This window comes from Cydia pomonella, chromosome 8, assembly GCF_033807575.1.
Source record: "Cydia pomonella isolate Wapato2018A chromosome 8, ilCydPomo1, whole genome shotgun sequence".
Taxonomy (NCBI): domain Eukaryota; kingdom Metazoa; phylum Arthropoda; class Insecta; order Lepidoptera; family Tortricidae; genus Cydia; species Cydia pomonella.
The window spans coordinates 5,525,695-5,548,299 of record NC_084710.1 but is presented as its reverse complement, the minus strand read 5'-3'; the positions used below and the strand labels follow the sequence as shown (position 1 = coordinate 5,548,299).

Sequence of the window (22,605 nt, the reverse complement as noted above, 5' to 3'; positions counted from 1 at the left end):
AAATCATGTTAGTTATGATCTTGCCTATGCCAATACATGTACGAACTAGTAAATACCTACACGATAGGAAATGCACGATAACTAAATGACATCCATTGATGGCATCAGTCTGATATCAGTATATGTTCGAATGGGCCTGTTGATCAATTTCTGTTGTCAACTGTCCTCATACTCAACAATTCTAGTCTCGGTAATGAAAAATCACGATACAAATTCACGTACCTAACGCAAAATTGTATTTAGCAAGACCAAATTTGTTAAATTTGAGCTTTACGATCGATAATCAAGTCATCATATAAAAGTAAAGTTTTTAAACATTTATTAAATAAAAACTTGATCTTATTATTAACTTTTCTGAGATGTATAATAAATATTGTGCATTATTTTTTAAATAAAACATATCTGGAAAATTTGCCCGCAAAACTCATATAGTTCCGAGTGTTGCGACTTGTTGGTCACTAGTTCATCATACCAGCAACCGAGCTACGGCGAAGATATCGATAGCCATTTTGTATTTCAAAAATTGTAATTTCGTTAGCAGACTGCTCTGCTAAATAAATAAAAATTGCTTACATGACATAAAAAAAAGTTTATTAAACACATGTTTTACATTTCAGTCAACTCTGCCCAAGGAAGTGAAGGCCAGCGCGGAGGAGGACAACAGGCAACAAGATTAAGCGACATATCCACTCTAGCTATAGACATCCCCTCCACACACCCCTACTACTATCGATAAGGAAATATTTACCTACGACAAACATTCTACGTGTCAAATATTCAATATCAATTTTTAAATGTTATTCAAATACTTCGTAAGTTTATGTACATAATAATCAGATAATTTAATGTATGTTGTTAGTTATGGAACAGACTTATATATCCTAATTCCAGTGCTTTTGTTACGGGTAGACTTGAAAGTTGCACCTATGATTTATTTCATCTCTTTTAAATTCATTAATTTACTTTGGTTTCATTGCATCAAAATATCATAATGCCATTGAATTTATATCTCCTAAATTTCATAACAACTCAGTCCCAAAATGCCTAAATATCAAATTGTGTCCTTCTTAAAATGGCCAAATGTCATAATGACTTTTATTCATATCGTTTAAGTCTAAAAATACCTCATCATCATCATCATATCAGCCTTTTATCGCCCACTGCTGAGCATAGGCCTCTCTTCCAGTACGCCACTTGTCCCGATCCTGAGCTAATCGCATCCAGAAGTGTCCCGCAATTTTCCGAATGTCGTCCACCCAACGAAAAATACCTAAATGTTAAAAAGTATGTTTCATCAAATACCGAATCTGATGGATTCTTTTTTAAATATACTAAGTTTAATTATGTCTGAAGTGCAATTTTATAACCTTTGTCGTATGTACAATATTTTTTTACAATCTGCCGGAGCTAAAGACGGATAACAGGTATTAGATAAAATAGCACTCATGAATGTAGGTAAGTTGACATTTAGGTATTATGACACCACGTCAATTCGAAGTTTAGGCATTTTGGGAATGTAGTAATTTGGGAAAAAAAGTTAGGCATTCTGAGATTCAGGCAGTTTGAAACTATTCACTTTTGAAATCTAGGAATTTTGGTAAACGGGTAAAATGAAATTAAGATTAAATGAAACCAAAGCATTAATTTTCATGTCATAGTCGATACCGATGTCATTCTAGTCAATGTTGTATTAAGACTGTATTTTAGTTTAAGTTTCTTACGTTGATCGCTCTTATAGTTTGTAATAACAAAATATAGATATTTTCTTGCGAAGAGTTGTACATTTCATGAGCTGGGTAAATGTAAAACTGCTTCGTTCGTAGGTACTACTAATATTAAAATAATACTCGCCGTCACTTGTCAAAACAAAATGCTAATGTTATATTTTCATGTCGGGAAAATTAGGTATACTATATGTAGTAAAACTATGTTAATTTTGTATAGATATTATAGTGCAATTGATGAGTTGAAATATAAAAAATTGCCAACATATTATATAGTTTTTTTATACTTTTATAAGCATCCCACTCCTCTCATCCATCTCCTTAACTTCCAATTTTTTGTATGAACCGTAGGTAAGGATCGAGTTATCCTTATTTAATATTTCATGTTATTTGCAAACAAGCATACGGCCCACCTGATGGTCAGCAGTCTCCGCAACATATGAACTCCTGCACCTCCAGAGGTGTTACATGCGCGTTCCCGACCCTAACACGCCGACCCTAACACAACACTGTTAGTAGAGTCTAGTGTTATTTGGCTGAGGTTTTCAGTAAGGTGGAGATACTTTCCCCTTATTCCAATATATAATTTAGCCAAGGCATGACAGTTACTGTAAAAACAATCTTATTACTCATAACTGACGTTTAGTTTTGAAACAAACGTTACTGTGCAAGCATGTTAAAGCCGCCTTGCGAAATGACTTTCCTGTTTTTATTAGGCGTAGATAATCAGCCGAGAAACCTTGTTATTTGTTTTGGGTCGACAATTTAGCAAAGGAGAACATCAAGTGAGCCAGACGGCACCTTTATCCATTCTGAATTCTAGCAATTCTATCATATAACACTTGATTAGGCTCAGGTAAAGATAATCGAAACGAAACTTTCGTGAGACATATCTCAAAATATTTAAATAACATCGATTACACTCACGTGAATTATTCGTCGCTATTGGCGACATGTTTCGAGCTCCGTGCAGCCGTCGTGAGCACTCAAGCCTGAAGAAGGACCCCCAATGGGTTCTAAATATGTCGCCAATAGCGACGAATAATTCACGTGAGTGTAACCGGTGTTATTTAAACAGATAAAGATAAATAAGTATGTTACATGGACTATGTTGTTAAACTTAACTCTCTTTAAACATATTCATACAGTCAGCAGCAAAAGTTGCTAAGTGGGCGAGGTCTTCAAAATGAACTGAACACAACTTTATTGTTAAGAGGATAAGCGCGTGCGCAGAAGTGTCCTAGTCAACATGAATCCTTGATAGAAAACGCCAATCGAAACATAAATAACGTATGGCAGGGGTTCCCAATCTTTTTCAACATGCGGCGCAGTTACAAGTTTAGTAGTTTGCAACGGCGCCCTTGTAAATTTAAAATCACGGTCGAAAAAGAGTGACACGACGCTATATTATTTACCGATGCGAGCGCTCAAATAGGTACCCGCGAATATTTGTAGTTTCGGATAATGATAGAACTCACGGCGCCCCTCTTTACTTTCTACGGCGCACCAGGGCGCCGCGGCGCACACTTTGGGAACCCCTGACGTATGGAAATAGTCACGTGGCTTTATTTTATTATATTTATTTGGGGGATCAACAGCAATACAAAAAGTAATTCAGAACATAGTGAACAGAAAACATAGCCAATAACAGATCTCGACAAAAGTACAACTAATATGCAAGTCATGCAACTAAGTGGAAACAAGAGATTACCTACAAAAAAAGAAGGGAGTAAAAAGCATTTTATACAAAGTAGACATGGCTTGCATAACGTGTGTGTGTGTTTTATCTGAGTGCGCGTGTGTGTGTGTATATCACTGTGATTGAATGTATAGGTTGTGTTTCGTCATCTGTCATCCCGATACATTTTAACTTTTCGTATAAATACGCTGTCGATGTACGATTGTCATCTTGGCTAAGCCCCTAGTTATTTTCACCACCTCTACCGCTTAGCTACTTGGTGCTTGGTAATGTCCCTACTAAACCCTGCTGATATTATTAATGCGAAGGCTAATCTGTCTCGCTGTCTGTTACTTCTTCAAACTCAAGAGAAAAGTGGACGACGCTTCTGCATACGATCGTACTCTGGAGTTGCAGGCTGCGGAGAAAGCTCAAGCGGGCAGTATGCTTGTTTGCCACCTTGCTTTGCTAGTATACAAAAGTCCTCATTTTTTTCATTGGATATTTACATTATTTAAATAAATTTTACACAATATGATGTATAAATATCCAACATAGCCTGCATTATAAGAATTGGGAGCGAAAAACAATATGAACTAGGCGTAGGCAGGATTAAAGTCACGTTTGAAATTGATTATTTTAATGTTACAAAATGCTATCATAATTTTAATAAAATTAAAAAGACTTGATTTTTTTAACAAATAACAAATGATCATATTACTAAACGGCTAAATTACAAATTACGAATCTAAACAAAAAATATCAACATACCTACCGACAGTTCATTCCGTTATACGCAGCGGGCTGGGGTTAAACACATCTGCGAATGGATTCCATCCTCCGTAGCAATCACACACTTCAACACATAAATGGTCTTTCTCAAGATTCTGCGCGGTAGTTCTTAAGGCACCCATTAGCATAGTCAACGCCTCTGGATCCATGTCCGCCTCAATGAATAGACTGTACAAGTTGCAGCACTTCTCTATAAATAACGAAACATTTTCCTCGTCCGCCTCGTAGTCTGCTATAACACGTTGGTACTCGCATATATGGACATTCTCCAAAGATGGACATTGACTGATTGAGTCAAACACCATCCCATATTCTATGTCTTCTAATGTTAACTTCAGGTTCTTCAAGCATTTTGACAGATGTATTGAGTTAAACAGAGACAGTGTACAACTTGAGTATGAGCTCGGACGGCCACGGTTCTCAATGTATACGTCAATAGTATACAGCCTTTTACATTGTAAGAAAATATGCGAGAAGAAATCGCCTTTCGCACAAATATTGCTTAAACTTAGAAACGTTATGTTCTTAAGACTTTTAAGTTCTGATTTAAGTGTTACAAGCCGATTCCATCGCACAACTGAGCCTTTTCTACAGAAATCTGTCAAAGTAACATTTTCTGGCAAGTTATCTAGAATTTCATTAAACGTGTCACAAGAATCTATGCAATACCAATGGCTGGGTGCTGCAGTAATGTTCATAGGTAACTTAGTATGCATGCAAAAATATGTGGGAAAATAATCTGTTAGTTCGTTCAATATGTTTTTGAAAAAATCTTCATTAAACACTGTTACTTCTTTGTTCCAAGCTTTGAATATGATGTTTCCGTCTAACATAAAATCTAAAGGTAGATGCGAACAGATATTTATTGTCAGGTCTGAGCAACATAGTGAGAACATTCCATTGAAAATTGGAGATACATAGATGTATATTGTTTCTAAATACATAATAAAAATGTATTCTATCTTTCTATAGTCCAAATTTGATACACCTTTTAGACTTCTTGAAGTTTTGTGAGTTACTCTACAATCACGAAAAATGTAACATAGACGTTCGAAATGTATGTCAATGCTCTCTTCAACATTAACTGATTCGTAATATTCATCGGTTTCTGAATAATCTCTGTAGTTATCAGCGAGTGTAATTTTAAAATCTTTAGTCATAGGGATATCTTCCATAAATTTGAGAGGAGATTCAGAGTCATAGAACTCCAACACAACAAAATGTACATATTCAAACTTTTGCCTTTTAAATACGTCTGAAGTTTTTTGCCATACTTCATCATTATCGTGTTTCCTAGGCCATTTAAAATAATTTATACTGATATTCTTTAAACTATTGCAACAAACGTGTTCCACATCTGATAAAAATATTCTGGTAAAGGTCACGTCTAAGGTTGTTAGATTAGTACATCTTTGTAAGTATGGAGTTAGCTTATCAGCTGTAAGATCTTGAATTCCACTGAGATTTAGTTCCTGAATGTTAACGGCAAAAACTTGAAGAACACTAGAACTCAATGTCTTCACTGAGGCGATGGTACTCCTGGATATATTTACTTTCCTCATCAGACATGGTGCAAAAAACTCTTTCAACTCATTTACACTGTAAACATTTATTTTTGACTTGATATCCAAATACGTGAATATTAATGTTCCAATTTCCGTGGGTAGGTCCAGTAAATTCATCTGTTATTTTTAATATAACTGATATCTATTATAAAAAAAACTTGTAAAACGATTTGAACTGAAGTTGATTTGTTATTAAAAAAATTATGACAGTGACACTTTTTATAAATGAGGATTAATCTGAGGTTTTAATGTCCCACACACGATCAACTAGCACAAAGGCTGGCGTCGACTAGGCTCGCCGAGGCGAATCGAATCGAATCGCAATAATTCGCCTTCTATACATTTAAAGCCTAACCAGTAATATATGATCACGCGCCATGTTGCGGAATTTCATTGGAGCTAACTTTTTCATACTAAACTGAACTGTCACCATATACATGAGGAAAAAAGCGCCCTCTTGACAATGATCCTATACTTCTGGTCGGACTTTACTATGAATGGTAAAGGTAAGTTTCATAGTAAATGTATAGAAGGCGAATTATTGCGATCCACCTTGGTAAGCCTAACTGACGCCGACGCCAGCCTTATGTGTATCTTAATTGAGGCTTAGAATAGCAAGAACTTGCATGCAATTTATGTTACATTGCCAACTACTAAAAACTGCATTAAAAATTTTGATCAGATACCGCCATGTAATAAAAATTACATGCAAGTTCTGGCTAGTCTAAACCTCGCTTTAGAGACAACTTTTATATATTTTTTACACGTCACACATACACGACAAATGTACGTCAATGACATTTATTAACAATATATTAACAATATGTATTTTCAATATTTTTCTATCGTGGGTGTCGGAGCGCCCTCGTGCGGTGTTATTGGCGCTAATGTCGTATAAATTGCGATCATGCTCAATGCATTTAAATACGCCCTCGAGGCTTCGCACTCAGCTGCTATAACGCCCTGAAGTATGCTGTTATATTTAATATATCATTTTCTATATTAAATCGTTTTTATCATTATTGAAAATTTCTTCTACGTTCTAAAAAATATACCCTTTTTAATAAGTAATACTTACTCTAAAATATAAATATATTTAATCAATATTTTAAACAATTTAAGAATCCTTTTTAACGTTTCGTATAACGTGATTTAACGTTCCTACATTTATATTTTTTATGTATAGTTCGTGTCATCCACGATGCGCCGCCTCTCTATAGATGCATGCGTGCGGCTGTCGTGCATCTAAAGACTTCGTTAGCAATATTCTTACCCCCGGTGTAAAAACACAATGTTTTTCATCACACTTGCGAAGAAAAAAGTTTAAGCGAAATAAATTTTGACGACTGGTTTGGCCTAGTGGGTAGTGACCCTACCTATGAAGCCGATGGTCCCGGGTTCAAATCCTGGTAAGGGCATTTATTCGTGTGATGAGCATGGATAGTTGTTCCTGAGTCGTGGGTGTTTTCTATGTATTTAAGTAATTATAAATATCTATATATTATATATATCGTTGTCTAAGTACCCTTTAGATTTTTTCATCACACTTGCTCGAAAATCACACTTGTTCCAATCGTGGCTGAATGCCGAATAGGTCCGTGCCTTCGATGCCTAACCTGTCAAAGAACGGCAATATGGCGGACGAATGTTTGAAATGTCACCGTATTTAAGAGTTATTTCGCTTAAAATTTAGTTTTTTCTTCGCAAGTGTGATGAAAAACATTGTGTGTAACATGCCATGCAGATATTGGGGGAAGGATTAATAAATGCATAAATCATGAACTAAATATATTTTGTTAAATATTATTTACCGCATTATTATGTAATATAGTTAGTACTATATACCAAGTGTACAAATGTTGTAAAAGTACTTTTAAAATTCAGATATAAGTGTACTATCTACAAAAATGTTACCAGTTACTAAACTTACCTACAAAATACACTGCATGGTGTTCACCACACTATTTTTCTTAACGAAGCTTCATCTTAAATGCATAACTTTTACATCACATTATTCTTTGAAATTCAAACACCAGCACACGGTAGTACCTAACCTAGTAACCGACAATGTTGTATTTTAAAACGGTAATATTAGCAACACTGTTATTTTATTCAGAGTAGTTTAAAAACTTGGCTAAGGCACATGTTCTCGTCGAAGCTAATACTAAACATCAATCATTGCTGATATAAACATCAATCATTAGTATAATTACTTATATTTCTCAGGAACTAATGAATACCAGCAGCATCACAATGAATAATTTGTATAACGACAATATAGTTCGTGTCATACACGATGACGCACAGATTTGTCAAATCTAACCTTTAATGACATGACATTACGAGTCAAGACACGCGTCTTCGCGAATGACGCGATCTACACTTACTCCCTTATTCATAAACGTCTACTAAAGTTAACAAACCGCTAATAATCGTTTGTCCCTTTCCGACGTATCGGTATGATGGATAGGGACAAACGATTATTAGCGGCTTATGAATAAGGGGGTTAATACATTATTACCACTTTATTTTAATCTAGAGATGTTACTAGTGAATTTTAAATTTATGATGTTCCTAATCCTAACATAATATTGAAATAATAAATTTTTGGTCATATCACAAAATCATATCACGAACTATCAAAAAACATTATCTGATTGCGATCTTGCAGTTCCAAGTGTAGCCTGGGTAGCATCTGCCGTTGCGTCTTGCGACAAACGCGCCCGTCAATATGTCAAACACAGAACTCTACGATATAAAGTGGAATAATCTGAATAATCGGTTCATCGTCTGTTTGCGACTTTTGCGAATCGGTACAGATCCAACCCGGAGTCGTATTACCAGTTATGCTGAAGATTTGGATTTTATATTTAGTAAAGGTGTAAATGCAGCGCTAATGCCACTACATGTTACAGTCATCGATAGATAATATGTGTATGTTAACTAACACCAATGTTTTCGTTAGATATAATACTCTTTATTGGCACACCTCAGTAAAAGATACAGCTATAAGAAAACAATTAATGATAGAGGGAGACAACAGGCGGTCGCTAAAGTGCAACCGCAAGCTTCGGGATAACCTTTGGGTAGCAGAAAGATTTTTTTTTCACAAAATGCCGTAACCCCTTTAGCAGGTTCTTCCCTACTTTTAGTTTTCAATACATATCGTTCCAATGTCAACCACTTATATTGGAATATTATTGTCAATGTATTATGTGGTGGTGGCGGAGGATATGACGTCTGACTTTCAATCCGGAGGTCGTGGGTTCAAATCCTCGCTCGTACCAATGAATTTCTTGGAACTTATGTACGAAATATCATTTTATATTTACCACTAGGTTTTCGGTGAAGGAAAACATCGTGAGGAAACCTGCATACATCTGAGAAGAAATTCAAAGGTGTATATGAAGTCCCCAATCCGCATTGGGCTAGCGTAGGAACTATAGCCCAAGCCCTCTCGCATATGAGAGGAAGCCTGTGCCCAGCAGTGGGACTTATATAGGCTGAATTATTATTATTACTGTCAATATTATTCCATCTAATACAAATTGTCAAATATCCATTCGGGAATTGGCCTCCTGCATGCGTGCATCATAGACGCCCACCATCGTGTAATGCATCGTAGCGGCCGTGGAACCACCTGTCATAGTACTATCAAGTTGATGCAACCGTCTAAAATTAACATTATTTATTATAATGCATTATGACATTATGAAGCTTTGACGACCGATCTGGGCTAGTCGGAAATACCTATGAAGCCGATGATCCTGGGGCCGAATCCTGGTAAGGGAATTTATTTATGTGATGAGTACCCATGTACTTATATATTTATATTGTATGCAGTAAATTTTCTATCTGATAAATACATTAAATCTATACATTAGATATTCTCGTGCCTGTAAGTACTTATTTCAGTTAACATTATTTATGACTATGAACCTCCAGGTCTTTTACTGCCTTTTTCTTTTATTGCAATACATCTTTTGTATTGCATATTTAATGTGTTTATATGACTGTTTGGTTTATGAATAAACTAAAAAAAAATATATACATTCCTGTCTCATGGGTTAGACGTTTTCTATGTTTTTAAGTATTTGTATATTATATATTTATGTAATTTGGTGTCATTGACATTAATATTAAGGATATCCCTGACAACTTGTTTAACTTGTCAGGTTTGATGCTATCTGGGGCTTTATTCGAGATACACATATTAATAGCAGTAGTTTAAAGTATGATATTTTTGGTTTTAAAATTTTACTCATCAAAAATATAAATGACGGATGGAAGGACGAACATTTTTTCTTTATTTAATAGAGAAAAACGTGTTTGATTCCCCACTGCATATAATCAGTCTATGTAGGGGGGGTCACCTCTCTCTGCATCTGTCTATACATTCACCATTTGCATAGGTATTTGTGGGTTGATGTAATCGTGGGTTTTGTTCGAGCTGTAGAGCATTGGTTTCTAAATAAACAAAACATTGTTTGAAACATGTGTACAGGATTTAAATATACCGGTAATTAATGGACTCACTGAGAGTATAGATGTCACAGCAGGTGTCAAGCAGGGTTGCTTGCTTTCCCCACTGCTGTTTCTGATGGTGCTTGACGACGTGAAGTGCAGGGTTACCAGCAGAGGTCGAAGAGGCTTGCCTTGGACATCTGAAAACGACCTCGAGGATATCGACTTTGCAGATGACCTCTGCCTTATAGCAACCACGCGTGAGCAACTCCAAGACAAGGCAGAAGATTTAGCAGAAGAGGCTGAAAAGGAAGGATTGCGCATTAACTACAATAAAACAAAGGAAATGTGCTAGAACACCACCGATTCAACCCCAATGCTGATCTAGGGAAATCAGATTGAACAAGTGGCTAGCTTTTGCTATCTGGGCAGTATTGTCGACCAGAGTGGAGGAACGGAAGCTGACATTGAAACACGAATAAACAAAGCCCGAGCCGCATTCAGCCAGCTTAAACCTGTGTGGAACTCCTCTACCCTGACGAGAAGAACTAAAGTGAGGTTTTTCAATTCCAATGTAAAGGCCGTGTTACTGTACGGGTGCGAAACCTGGTTTGTCCGCAAAGACCTAATAACAAAACTCCAAGTGTTTGTGAACAAATGCTTAAGGCAAATTCTGCACATCTTTTGGCCTAACTGGATCACAAACGCTCACTTATGGAGAATAACCGGACAAGCACCCGTACATAAGGAGATCCAAACGCGCAAATGGCATTGGATAGGGCATATCCTCAGGAAGCCTGACACCCACCTATCCAAGGTGGCCCTGACTTGGAAGATGCCCGGAAAACGGAAACATGGTCGCCCTAAATCTACTTGGCGCCGTTCCGTGGAGCAAGAGTTGGGTGTATTGGGGATGGGGTGGGAGGAGGTTACCCAAGCTGCCCAGGACCGAAGTCAGTGGAAGAAAATGGTTCGAACCCTACACCCCAGCAGGGGGTAACAGGATGAAAAGAAGAAGAAGAAGGTAATTAATGGATAACCTTCTAACCCCCGACAGTCCTGGTCCAGAAAATGGACTTATAAGTCTAGAAAGGTTTCGCGGTTATCGCGATGATCGAACTTTTCTTTCTTTTTTAATAGCCAGCATCCTACTTAATGTTTGATTGTCTCAAAAACCATGAAACTTTTACTAGACCTATAAGTCAATTTTCTAGACCAGCCTAAGGTGCCCTGTCAGTGGTTAGTAGGTTATCCATTCATTACCGGACATCATGTATACGTACGAATGGTTAACAAAATGTATAAGAAAAGTCTACATAATGATCCCACTTGTCACATTGGAATATCGAATAGGCCACGTTGTTATAAAACCACACATCATAATAAATATATCAGGGTTTGCGTATAGAGCTAGAAAGAGCTATTGATTAAATCGGCCCACAAAAACATAATCATCATATACAATATATTATAGTATATAATAATACATTTATACTCTAACTTTTCCTTTTGTCTCTGCCGTTAAAAACGTACAGTTGCCAAGATGTTTTATTTAGATATTTGTGACCAACTTGGCCGCTCCAATTTATCTGAAGGCGACTGTAGTAACATTAACAAAAAAATACCTTCTAACTTGTAACTTGTGGAGTGTAATTAAAAGTATTCTCGTAACATAGCGTTTCCATTTCATCCCAATCCCATCTAACGTGTTCAAAATATGTAGTGTTGTTTAACCCGAACAAATATACTCCATAATAAAAGCAATTTTAGTATTAATCCAATACATTCTTTCAAGTGCACGAAAACTCAGGGAAATGTGGAAAATGGATCCTTTTTATGCGATATTGTTTACGCTGCTTGGCTTGTTTAATAATATGATGACACAACAAATAATGGCAGACATTAATTTTCCTCTTCAATAAGCAAGGCCAAGAATGCATAGACACCCAACCCATCCCATTCTTCAAAGCACCCTTCACATGACAACAATAAGCTTCTTATGCTGTCAAAATACACTAGTCACGATTTAAGAGTCATTGAACGAGGTCCTTCAGAAGCTGCTATACACGTCCAGGTTATTGCTGCTGTGGGCAAACTAAAAATAGTCGTGTTGGTGTAAACTTAATCAAATTTCTCGCGATAGTGGACGCCGGTGCTCATTCGTGGTCGGGGAGCCGCGATTTCCACATACCAGTGTATTTTTAAAAGTTTTGATTACCTGTATTTGTGACGTCCAGTTTAAAAGTGCATAGAATAATCTTCTGATAAATCCATTGCATTTCTTTTTACTCTAGGTAAGTCTAGGAATGTTACTTTATTTGTATAATGTTTGAATTATTTTATTACATTTTTTATGAGAAGGAAAAGTTGACTAGAAAAATTTAGAGAGAAACTTACTTGTATAAATAAACATTATGTGAATAAAACATGTGGATAAAGTTAGAAACATGGGGGAAAAGGAACATTACGATTCGATTTATTTTGTCCTTGCTTTTGACTTATTTATTTCTAATTTTTAAATGACTTATCAGAATAAAACAAAATGTCTATGATTTGATAACTTATTACTCTCTATATTTTATCTGATTTCCTATACACGATCGGCAATTCACGAAATATTGCAGGTGCGGTCGAGAACACGCGCCGTGGGCGGCGATTCCCGCTTCAGTAAGAGACAGGCGCCCAAGCCGCTCGCACGAACCTGACCGCCGCACAAGGTACCCGCTCTATTCGCCGCTTCATTAAAACTACAGCACTAATAAATGCTTCGTTTCGTTTTTCCATCGCTAATCACCCGACGACCTCGACATTCATGACTAACTACAGGTGTTCAGTTACAAAAATAATTAGCCGTGACTTGACGGGACTGAAATAAGTCGTTACGTTTTCGCGCATAATAACGCTGCGCCAGCGTCTAGCGTTCCGCATAAACATGCTCCAGCGGGCCATGTTTGAACGTGAAACGTTGTGAAGTCACCTTAACCCCTGCTGCTAGAGGGCGACAGTGAATGCTTGTTATTATAACGCTTACTTGGACCCAAATAACTGTAAACTATGCCAAGTATAAAGTACTCGTAATGTATACCTGTCATCATTATTACTTTACATCTAGAGACAGCATGTCATGAACACGCTGTATAAATAGCTGAAGAGTTATTCCTGTACGCTGTATAACTGTTCCGAATTACTCGCCGGAATTATTTTCAACCTTGATGACGGTATTGTTAACCTTGTTCCTCTAGAAAATGACTTCGCTGGCCTCACAGCTATTAGAAAATCTAGTTTCCGTCTGTCCTGGTCCAAGGATAATCATTGTTTACTTTGGACGACCTATTTTTAACAATGTTTTCTTCAAGGTGTATCAGACGAGTGTTGGTAAAATTCAATGATGAACGCGCTCTTAAAACAAAAGTAGCCACTTTGGCTGGCAAATATTTCGTACGCATGCGAGCAAGGAGTCCAGAACAAAAATAGATAATCTCTCGTCGTCTACTTATTATATCGCATCTTCCGAAGAGCTAGCATTATAGCACACTGTTTTTCGTACACCTACGTGCAGACGTTTTCTCAATAAAATGCGCCAAATGTTCACAGCGTGTCAGTGAAAGAAAACAATACACTAATGAGGACATATTGAACACAAACAAACGTTCGATGAACTCTCTCAAATGAGACCGGCGACACTTGGACGCAAGTTGTCTTAATGATACTGTCTCTTAACATTTATAATATTAACTCTAAAACAACAAAACATTTATTAGCACCCATAATGTTATTAATTTATTACAACTTAATTATTATTAATCATCATAGAACATTTTTGTCTTCGTTTACCGCGATATTTACTAAATTAAACTACTGCAACGGATTATATCGCGTATAACGAATTTAATATACATCTCGACGTTTCGAACCCTCTACAGCGTTGGTAAAACTAAGTAATAGTTATTTGTACAACAAGAGAGCAAAGTTTGATATTTCTTCGAGTGATTGTTTTGAGTCCCGTGCAAGCGAAAGATTCTATAATAGATTCACTAGCGTAGCGAGTGAATCTAATTTAGAATCTTGAGCGTAGTAAGGGACTCATAAGCGCACGAGATGTAAATAACTTTGATCTCATGTAGTACACAAAATTTTTCACGTCAGCCAGCCATCAAAAAATACAACCTGAAAAAAAGTAATCCGTCTTTATCACTATTTCACTCATGTTTTCTGAAGGTATTCTAACAATTATTTTTAATTACCCCTTTAAAACAAAACGAAAGAAATTTCAATAAAATGATACGAAAATAATGAATTAACGAACATCAATTGACAGTTCAATCGTCAACTTTTTTTTGTTAAAAAAAACTTTGTAAGATACGGTCCGAATTGCGGATACTATTATTTGTCAACTATAGTAGAGATCGTTAAAAGTAGTTAAGTAGAATTATTTACTGCGTAACAGTTGCGTAAATTTGTATAAGTACATTGTTTTGGTTGTATAATAAAATACGTAAAATATGGTATTTTTATTAAATTTTAAACTTTTATTTCATTAATTAATTATTACGAAGGATGTTTTGGAACGATGCGGTCTGACTTATTTCGGGGGTCTATTATAAACCGTCAATACATCGTTGAATTACGTATGCATTCTTTTTTGTCTCTTTCTTTTTGCTAATGACGTGAAAGGGACAAAGACAATAGAATTCAAATACTTCGAACTTGTATTAGGCCCCGCACGTTGAAATGACATTCGAATATGAAGGTCACTTGAATGTTATTTTGTCTCACTCAGTCACTCAGTCTCAAGCAGCAAAATACCCTTGTTCCAGCTACTGACGTGAAAAAAATATTCACCTCCGTCTAAATTACAATCTGCAAACCTGCATTGAAAATATAAATATATGGCTGATTATATAAATAAAATAGGTTCATAAAGCTAGTTTTACATTACAACTATGAAATATAGCAATTAATACTTGACCGAGCGAGCGCGAATCGTTTCCGTTTGGAGCTTGAGCAAAAATGCTTTCGCAACGCATGTGCTCCTCTACAGGAGGCCGGTTCTGCTTTAACGATTTGTTAAAGTTTTGATCTTGTGGTGATACGACCTTGACACTAGCAGTGCATTCCACGCGCACCAATAAGTTCGAGCGTGATGCATTTAATGACTCGATTTCCAGTGCATTTTGCGCGCTCCAATTAGCGTGAGCAATTGTCAAAACCGTAGTAAAACAAGACTCAAATTTTGTAAGCGGGCTCGATAATTATATTATATTTTTGTGTCGATTCGGTGTTTGGATTTTTTTAATTTACGGGCCGAGTATGGAGTTAGCCAAAACCGAATATTCGGCGAAATGTTGGGCTCAGACCTTACCGAACCAAATATTCGACCGAATTATTAGGTTTATCTGTATCATGTGAAATTCTTGTCAATAAATCATTTGAAAATGCTTCAATTACATTGCAAGCTAAATAATTTCTTTCTAGGCAATTATCTAGAAACAAACACGTGGACGCGCAAACAACTTATCAACATTCTCCAAATAATCAAAACATCCTGTGAATTCAACCATCCATCAAGAAGAAAATACTTGAAAGTTCTGGAGGAGCTTACATTTTAAGGTGTTGCAACAAGATAAACATATATTTATTTTCCAAGTATTCGGCTTTTTACCGAATAATTCGGCCAGACATTGGAAAACATGCCGAATATGCCGAATACTGAATACCGAAATTATAAATACCTAACATATCAAAAAGTTAACAGTCATATAAAGTCTTCTCTCAGGATTTTTTTGCATTCGAACTATTTCGAACAAATGTACATGACCGTTTCGTTACTTCAAGAACAATTTATTGCATAACAGAAAAGTAATGAACATTAGTACATTTTTCCCCTTACGCCCATGTGACGGTAGCAAAACGGCCAAGCCACATATTTTGACTAGGGTGCAGAGTTTGTGAAAAGCATATGGTCTCGTATTGGCAACATTTTACATGAAAATGTTATTTGTGGGATTTCATTTCTTTTTGTAAATTGTTTGTGATATGACAATATTTATTTATTTTGTTCTTTTTTTTTTGGAGGGGTATTTACACCAACGGTGCCTGTTTTCATATCCCACTCTCTATCTTTGCATCTCATCTTTTATTTTATCCAGCATGATGTTAAGTTTATATGGGAAAACCATTTCAAACTTCCATGCCCTGATTTAAAGGGTGGGGAGTGTTTATTTTAGTATTTATAACAAGGAGTCCCTATACCAATTTTTAAACCTCTAGCATTTGCGGAAGTCTCATACAGACTTCCTTTGGCGGGGGCACTATCGTGCCCATAGATCTGACTGGTACTGTACGTGGTTACGGCCGGTTAGGGCCAAGTGTTATATAGTTATGATATCCACCGTGTTTCCACCATAGTTATAATGCTCTACACTACACTATATGGATGCCAGTTTGTAGGAAATTTGATAAATTTGAGCCCTGGCCTGGAAATTTTATAAATTTGACTGAAGCCACAGCCAGTACCATTGGGTCTAGACTCTATACCCAATAAACCGGTTTTGACTAGTCAAATGATATCTAATGGTGTATTCACGACTACACATGCATCAATATTATATCTAATTGCCACAACATTAGAACATCACACAGAGATTAGCAGCACCCAGATAAAGAAAAATGCCAACGAAATTCTATTTTCTGTTGTTTCATATCTATTGGCAACAACACCGGTTTATTTTGCTAGGCGTGCTACACAAAATGACTGCCCGAAGCTTCCGCACATTTTGCAATAGTCGTCTACGTCTCGTACACAAATAAACAGTTCAAACTGTCTACACGCGGTTAGCAGCCCACTTTAAAGTGATGGGTTAAAGTGGAGGGGATGATATACCTGCTTACAGGTGTTAACGGATTGATAGGTCAATATTTTGATACCTTGTCAATACTTATGCTCAGACTCATACTCAATACTCAACCACCAACACATGGAGACCACAATAGTACCCACTAATATTTGTACCTAGTTACTTGAACTAATAGTTGTATTGCCTATTAGGTATCTGTTTTACATGTTTTTATCAACTTGTCATTTGGAAATTCATTCCTTCATCATTAGTTTCATTTCACTAAATGGTTTTCCAAGAGAAAAAATATTTCAATTTACTTTCGGTGGCGATAGATCTTAGATAGAGGCGATATAAGATACAAAGTATAGGTACTTTAAACCAAGATAATCATAGGAAAATTACATGTAGGTACCATTGGTATAAATTAATTCATACCTTTTAACGAAATTATCGAATTGCCACTGACTGTAATTTTTTTTTTTATTAAGAATAACTGACATTACTAATATTTCGTACGAAATAAGTTCTCTGTAATGTGGAATTTGTATGTTTGTTGTAGAAAATTGTATTTGACTTGTACCAGTACGCTACCAATAAAGATAATCTTATCTTATCTGATTTACTTCAGATTCAAATTGACAATTATGCAATATGTTTAAAATGTAAGCAAAAAAGCTTTTCCGTTTTCTATTTTTTAATCTGAAAATTTCGAAACCGAAATCTTTTTACATTTACTAAGTGGAATGCCGTGAGAAATTTCACATGATAAAGATTATTTTATTTGTGATATTACGCGCTACAACTTACTTCATTTCCAGTTTAAATAAGAAGAAATGTTAAGGATTTCAGCTACTGTTTATAAAAGTGCGGAAATCTACGTGGGTAATATAAAAGTAATAACTTGACATTTAGAATAGTATACGGAGGAATGGCCTTTGAGTATATAATATCTCTGACCATTTGTCTTCAATATTGTTCTGTGTAAAGACGCTAATATTGAAAACTTATTTGCTCTTAGCTACCGTGTCTCTCGCACATAATTCGGGAAAAATATGATAGTCGTCGGAACGGGATGGTGGGAGTAATAAAAACGCAATAAGACGCTAAGCCTGCCAACCCCGCGGCGCGAATCTTACGAGACGAGACTAATAAAATTATCTCATGAGGAGGATAAAAAATTGTATACGTAATATTTTAAGTACTGATGATTTACCCTGACCCTGATGTCCTGAGTTGAAACGGACTTCAGACGGATTCTTGGAATATTACATCAAAAAACACAGAATACTTATTTTAATTTACGTTTTTTTTATTTTCCGTCCTTATAATTTGGACATTTAGGGCAGGCCTACAAACATAAGTAAACAGGTTTCACAATATCCATGTAAAGTATTTGATAGCTAATTAACAAATAAATTAACTGTCAAATTAAACTTAGCACTTTATCTACCAGTTAAGATTATTTGAAGATTGTGAAACTCCAACGATGACTTTATTCGTCAGATAAGTGGCAAGTAGCTTACAGGTCGTTAATATTAATCTGACCATACCTAACATTAGATTTGAAAAGAACGAAATCTGGCTATAGGAAATCCTAACCTATGCTAATAAGACCATTGTGTTTAGTAGTGGTTAGTAGATTTATAAAAACGTTTCATTAAATATGTATTGTGTTCGATGTGAACTTGCATCAAATTCAAAATATACTATATAATCAATGTTCCTATTATAAAGTGTAAACTAGTGGACTCTGTAAGCTGTATACCTCGCGATAAGCTGTATAAAAAATATTTACTTCGTCGAGTCATTAAAGCAATATTACACATTCAGTGCCATAGACCCTAGCACTTACGTCCCTTATGCCAATTTCCGTCATTTTGAACTTTTTCAAAAAACGAAACGACAGAATTATGATGTCAAACTACCGAAACTGCTCACAAAATTTCACGAGAATCGGGTGAGAAATGCGACCTGCAGAGGTGACATCTGCATCCGGACATACGAAAGCATTTTTTTCACAAGCTGAAACGGTAACGCTCGATCAATAAATGTATTTTTTTGCCATTCCAGCGTTGAACGAACGACCAAGATGGCTACCGGCCCGAAGATAGTACACAAGCAGTTCAACTCGCCCATCGGGCTGTACTCGCAGAAAAATATCCAAGAGACGCTGAACAAGCACCTCTCCAACCTCGACAATGGGGGCGTCGGGTGAGTATTCATTTGTTTTTATATTGTAATAACGCCTTCTCATCTAAGCGTTTTCTCGGATGACAAAACTTGATGACACAGACATATTAAATAAACGGGTCACTCATGTATTTTAAATCAAGAATCGCTTGACATGTTCATCAGGAGCTCGCGTTGGCGGACCGGATCTCTCCTCCTGATGATACTCCTCGGTATGGAGTTAAACATGTCGAGCAATTAACGACTTATGAGTGTACGTACGTACGTACGAAAATGACGTAACGTCTTCAAAACGTCGAAATAATTTTAAGCTTATTTATGCACAAGTCCTTTTTTAGTCCCTTTTTTGTTTTTACTGATATTAATTTCCGCTAATTAAGGTTAATCGAAACAAAAACGTCAAATATTTAAAAAAACAACGGTTGCACTCACGTGAATAATTCGTCGGTTGGCTACATGTTTCGAACCCGTCTAGAGTCCTTCCTTAGGCTCGAGTGCTCGTGACGTGGTGATGGGTTCGAAAAATGTCGCCAATAGCAATAAATATTTCACGTGAGTGTAACGGTTATTTTTTAAATATTTTAAAACATGTCTCACGAAAATTTAATTTTGAAAAAAGAGTTCCATACTTATAAATACTGGAAGAGAATGTCTCATGGCATTAAGTCTGCCTTATGTACTATAAAGTTTTCTTTTGTGCAATAAAGGTTAAATAAACAAATAAATGTATATCATTGCTTTCTACTTAGAAGCATATGACTGCGGTCTAAGTTAGCAAGATGCACTTATAAATAAATTAAATCGGTATTGGACTTAAACACGAGGCACTGACAGGTGCAATAGTACAGATTTATTTAATCTTTATTGCACAAAAGAAAACAATCTTTTAGTAAAAAAGGCGGACTTAATGCCACGAGGCATTCTCTACCAGTCAACCTTAAGGCTAAGCAGAGAGATTGAGAGCGGTGCTACAATTACAATAGCAAAACAAATCAAACAAAAATAACATATACATACAAACAAAAATACATAAAATAACATATACATACAAACATAATACACACATACATATATAATTAATTTAAGATATACAACGTAATACCGGTAGACCTTTAACATTAATCTTACTAAAATAATGTAACTAATATTATAAGACAATAGAAATTTGCACCTACGATTATGAATTTCAGATATTAGTTTTCAATGTCATGTATGTGGATTTTGTTGAAGTTAAAATTGACTCATCCATAAATGTGTCCTCGTTTTACAAGATAAATAAAACAAGGTCGAGTCTCAGCTGTCTGTGTGTACTTATGGCGTTATAGATCGTGTCATTCACGACGACGCGTGCCTTGACTCCTATTGTCATGTTTTTAAAGGTTAGATTTGATAAATCTGCGTGTCATCGTGGATGACACGAACTATATTCATGGAAGGTAGAGTTAAGGACAAAAAACCATAAATAGGTGGCGCTACAATACCTAGAATACTTGAGAAAAAAATCTAATCATAGACAGCGCACTTCAATCCGTCAACAACGCCTAGGTACTTAGCTACTCTAGCGCTACTCTGGAGCGATTTGGAACTATTATTTATAGCTAACAGCTGGACATTTCTTTCTATTCTTTGCTTCTACCTCTTATATATATATATATATAGCATATTAATTGTTTGTCATAAACCCTCATTTCGACTTATGGATTTGTAAGAAAGGGATAAAACATAAATTATTTAATTGACGCTTGTAAAGATTCATAAAATATTAAATAAATAAATAAATATTATAGGACATTATTACACAATTTGACTAAGTCATTTCATTTCATTTCATTTAATCCATTGTTTTATCATGTTCATCAGTACATAAAGATCTTATTTTTAGACTTAGTAGGTACATGATACCCTGTTAGGGCATACAATATGGGACATGTTACTTAATCCTAAATAAAAATTACAATAATAAAATTATCATGCAACACTTGGTTTAAACTAAATTTAAGTAAATTTAAACATGAGAGCAATTACTAAGTTAGTTTATAATTATAACAAGTCGTGCATGTCAACATAATTACGTATATGCCAATGTTTTACATTAGAGAAAATATGTAGATAAATTCAATTCATTCTCAGTAAATATAAAATTAAATGTTTTTAGTCATGTTCGCTAAAGATTGATCCTTAAAAAATTCGTCTATGGTATAATAACATTTCTCAATAAGTATCCTCCTTAATTTATTTTTAAATAACTTAATGTCGCTGAATTGTTTAACACAGTAGTCCCACAGTAAGCTCAATAAGGCTTGTGTTGAGGGTACTTAGACAACGATATATATAATATATAAATATTTATAAATACTTAAATACATAGAAAACACCCATGACATGAATAATGGGATTAGTGTTTAGGTACTATATGTGAGTATAAATACTATAAATATATTTAAGATGCCGTATGTAATATATGTATACAATTGTAAGTTATTTACCAACATATAAATAAAAACAAGTGAAGAAAGGATATCAGCCGGCCTAGCCAAGGTGACAATCGCTATCGCTACGATAACGAAACGCTTTGTGTCTCTCTATCACTCTTCCATATTAGTGCGACAGTGACAGCTGCGTTTCGATCGCTACGGAGCGTAAGTGATTTGCATGTTGGCTACGCGACCTGGGTGCTAAGTCAACATGCCAATCGTTTATGCTCCGTAGCTAACAAAACGCGACTGTCACTGTTACACTAATATATAGAGTGATAGGGAGCGACGACTTTGTTACGCTACGGAGCGTTAACGGTTGGTATGTTGGCTAAGCATCCAGGAGCCTAGCCAAGAAGACAATCGTTTGCAGAAAACGAAACCCTATTGTCTCTCCTCTCTATTAGTACAATAGAAACAGAAAAGGTTTCGTTTCCTTTATCTGCGAACGATGTGTGAAATCCATTAAACGAATGTAACTTTAAATAGAATAATAAATGTTAACATAAAACGTTCTAGATAAATAAACCATGTTAATATTATATTTTCCTTTTAATTTGGTTCAAGTAATGTTACTCCGCATGAGTTTAGGCTTGAGCCAATAAACGCATTACCTGAGTCATCCAGACGGATTCATTCAAGTTCCGCAGATGGAATGGGTCATATCTATTTATAATATATCAAAGAGCTAGAATTAAGTGGTGAAATCAATAGTATACACAACAATATACCGGGTGTTTTCTGTAACAGGAACAAGAAATTAAACTGTAGGCTGTACTCCTCAAACTGACCAATATTTTGAGCAACTTTTATAAATTACTTATGTTTTAATTTTAATCACACTTTAAGGTTTATTCTTAGACGCAATTTATTGCAAAT

General features: G+C 35.6%; 4 protein-coding genes across 9 annotated transcripts in view; 3 read left to right on the top strand and 1 right to left on the bottom strand.

The window, feature by feature from the left end:
- The window catches only part of LOC133520427 (short neuropeptide F), a 108,998-nt gene extending 107,006 nt beyond the window's left edge, over positions 1-1,992 (top strand). The window contains exon 7 of the mRNA XM_061854826.1: positions 618-1,992. Within this exon, the coding sequence (XP_061710810.1) occupies positions 618-677 (60 nt within the window). The 3' untranslated portion in view covers positions 678-1,992. The remainder of the gene's footprint in view (positions 1-617) is intronic.
- A 2,028-nt stretch (positions 1,993-4,020) lies between these two features.
- On the bottom strand, positions 4,021-6,523 carry LOC133520426 (uncharacterized). The gene has a single exon (XM_061854825.1). It carries the CDS (start codon positions 5,874-5,876, stop codon positions 4,185-4,187), a length of 1,692 nt encoding a protein of 563 aa, XP_061710809.1. The 5' UTR covers positions 5,877-6,523; the 3' UTR covers positions 4,021-4,184.
- Positions 6,223-10,578, top strand: LOC133520309 (uncharacterized). Its single transcript, XM_061854678.1, has 2 exons — positions 6,223-6,315; positions 10,264-10,578. The coding sequence occupies exons 1-2, from the start codon at positions 6,223-6,225 to the stop codon at positions 10,576-10,578; spliced, it is 408 nt and encodes a 135-aa protein (XP_061710662.1).
- A 1,792-nt stretch (positions 10,579-12,370) lies between these two features.
- LOC133520424 (activating signal cointegrator 1 complex subunit 2 homolog) overlaps positions 12,371-22,605 on the top strand; it is a 49,068-nt gene continuing 38,833 nt past the window's right edge. Inside the window, exons 1-3 of one of the 6 annotated variants that reach the window (XM_061854817.1) lie at positions 12,371-12,517; positions 12,848-12,940; positions 19,133-19,273. In XM_061854817.1, the coding sequence (XP_061710801.1) occupies positions 19,152-19,273 (122 nt within the window). In that variant the 5' untranslated portion in view covers positions 12,371-12,517; positions 12,848-12,940; positions 19,133-19,151. The remainder of the gene's footprint in view (positions 12,518-12,847; positions 12,941-19,132; positions 19,274-22,605) is intronic. The other 5 variants (XM_061854823.1, XM_061854821.1, XM_061854818.1 and 2 more) reach the window with 5 other exon arrangements.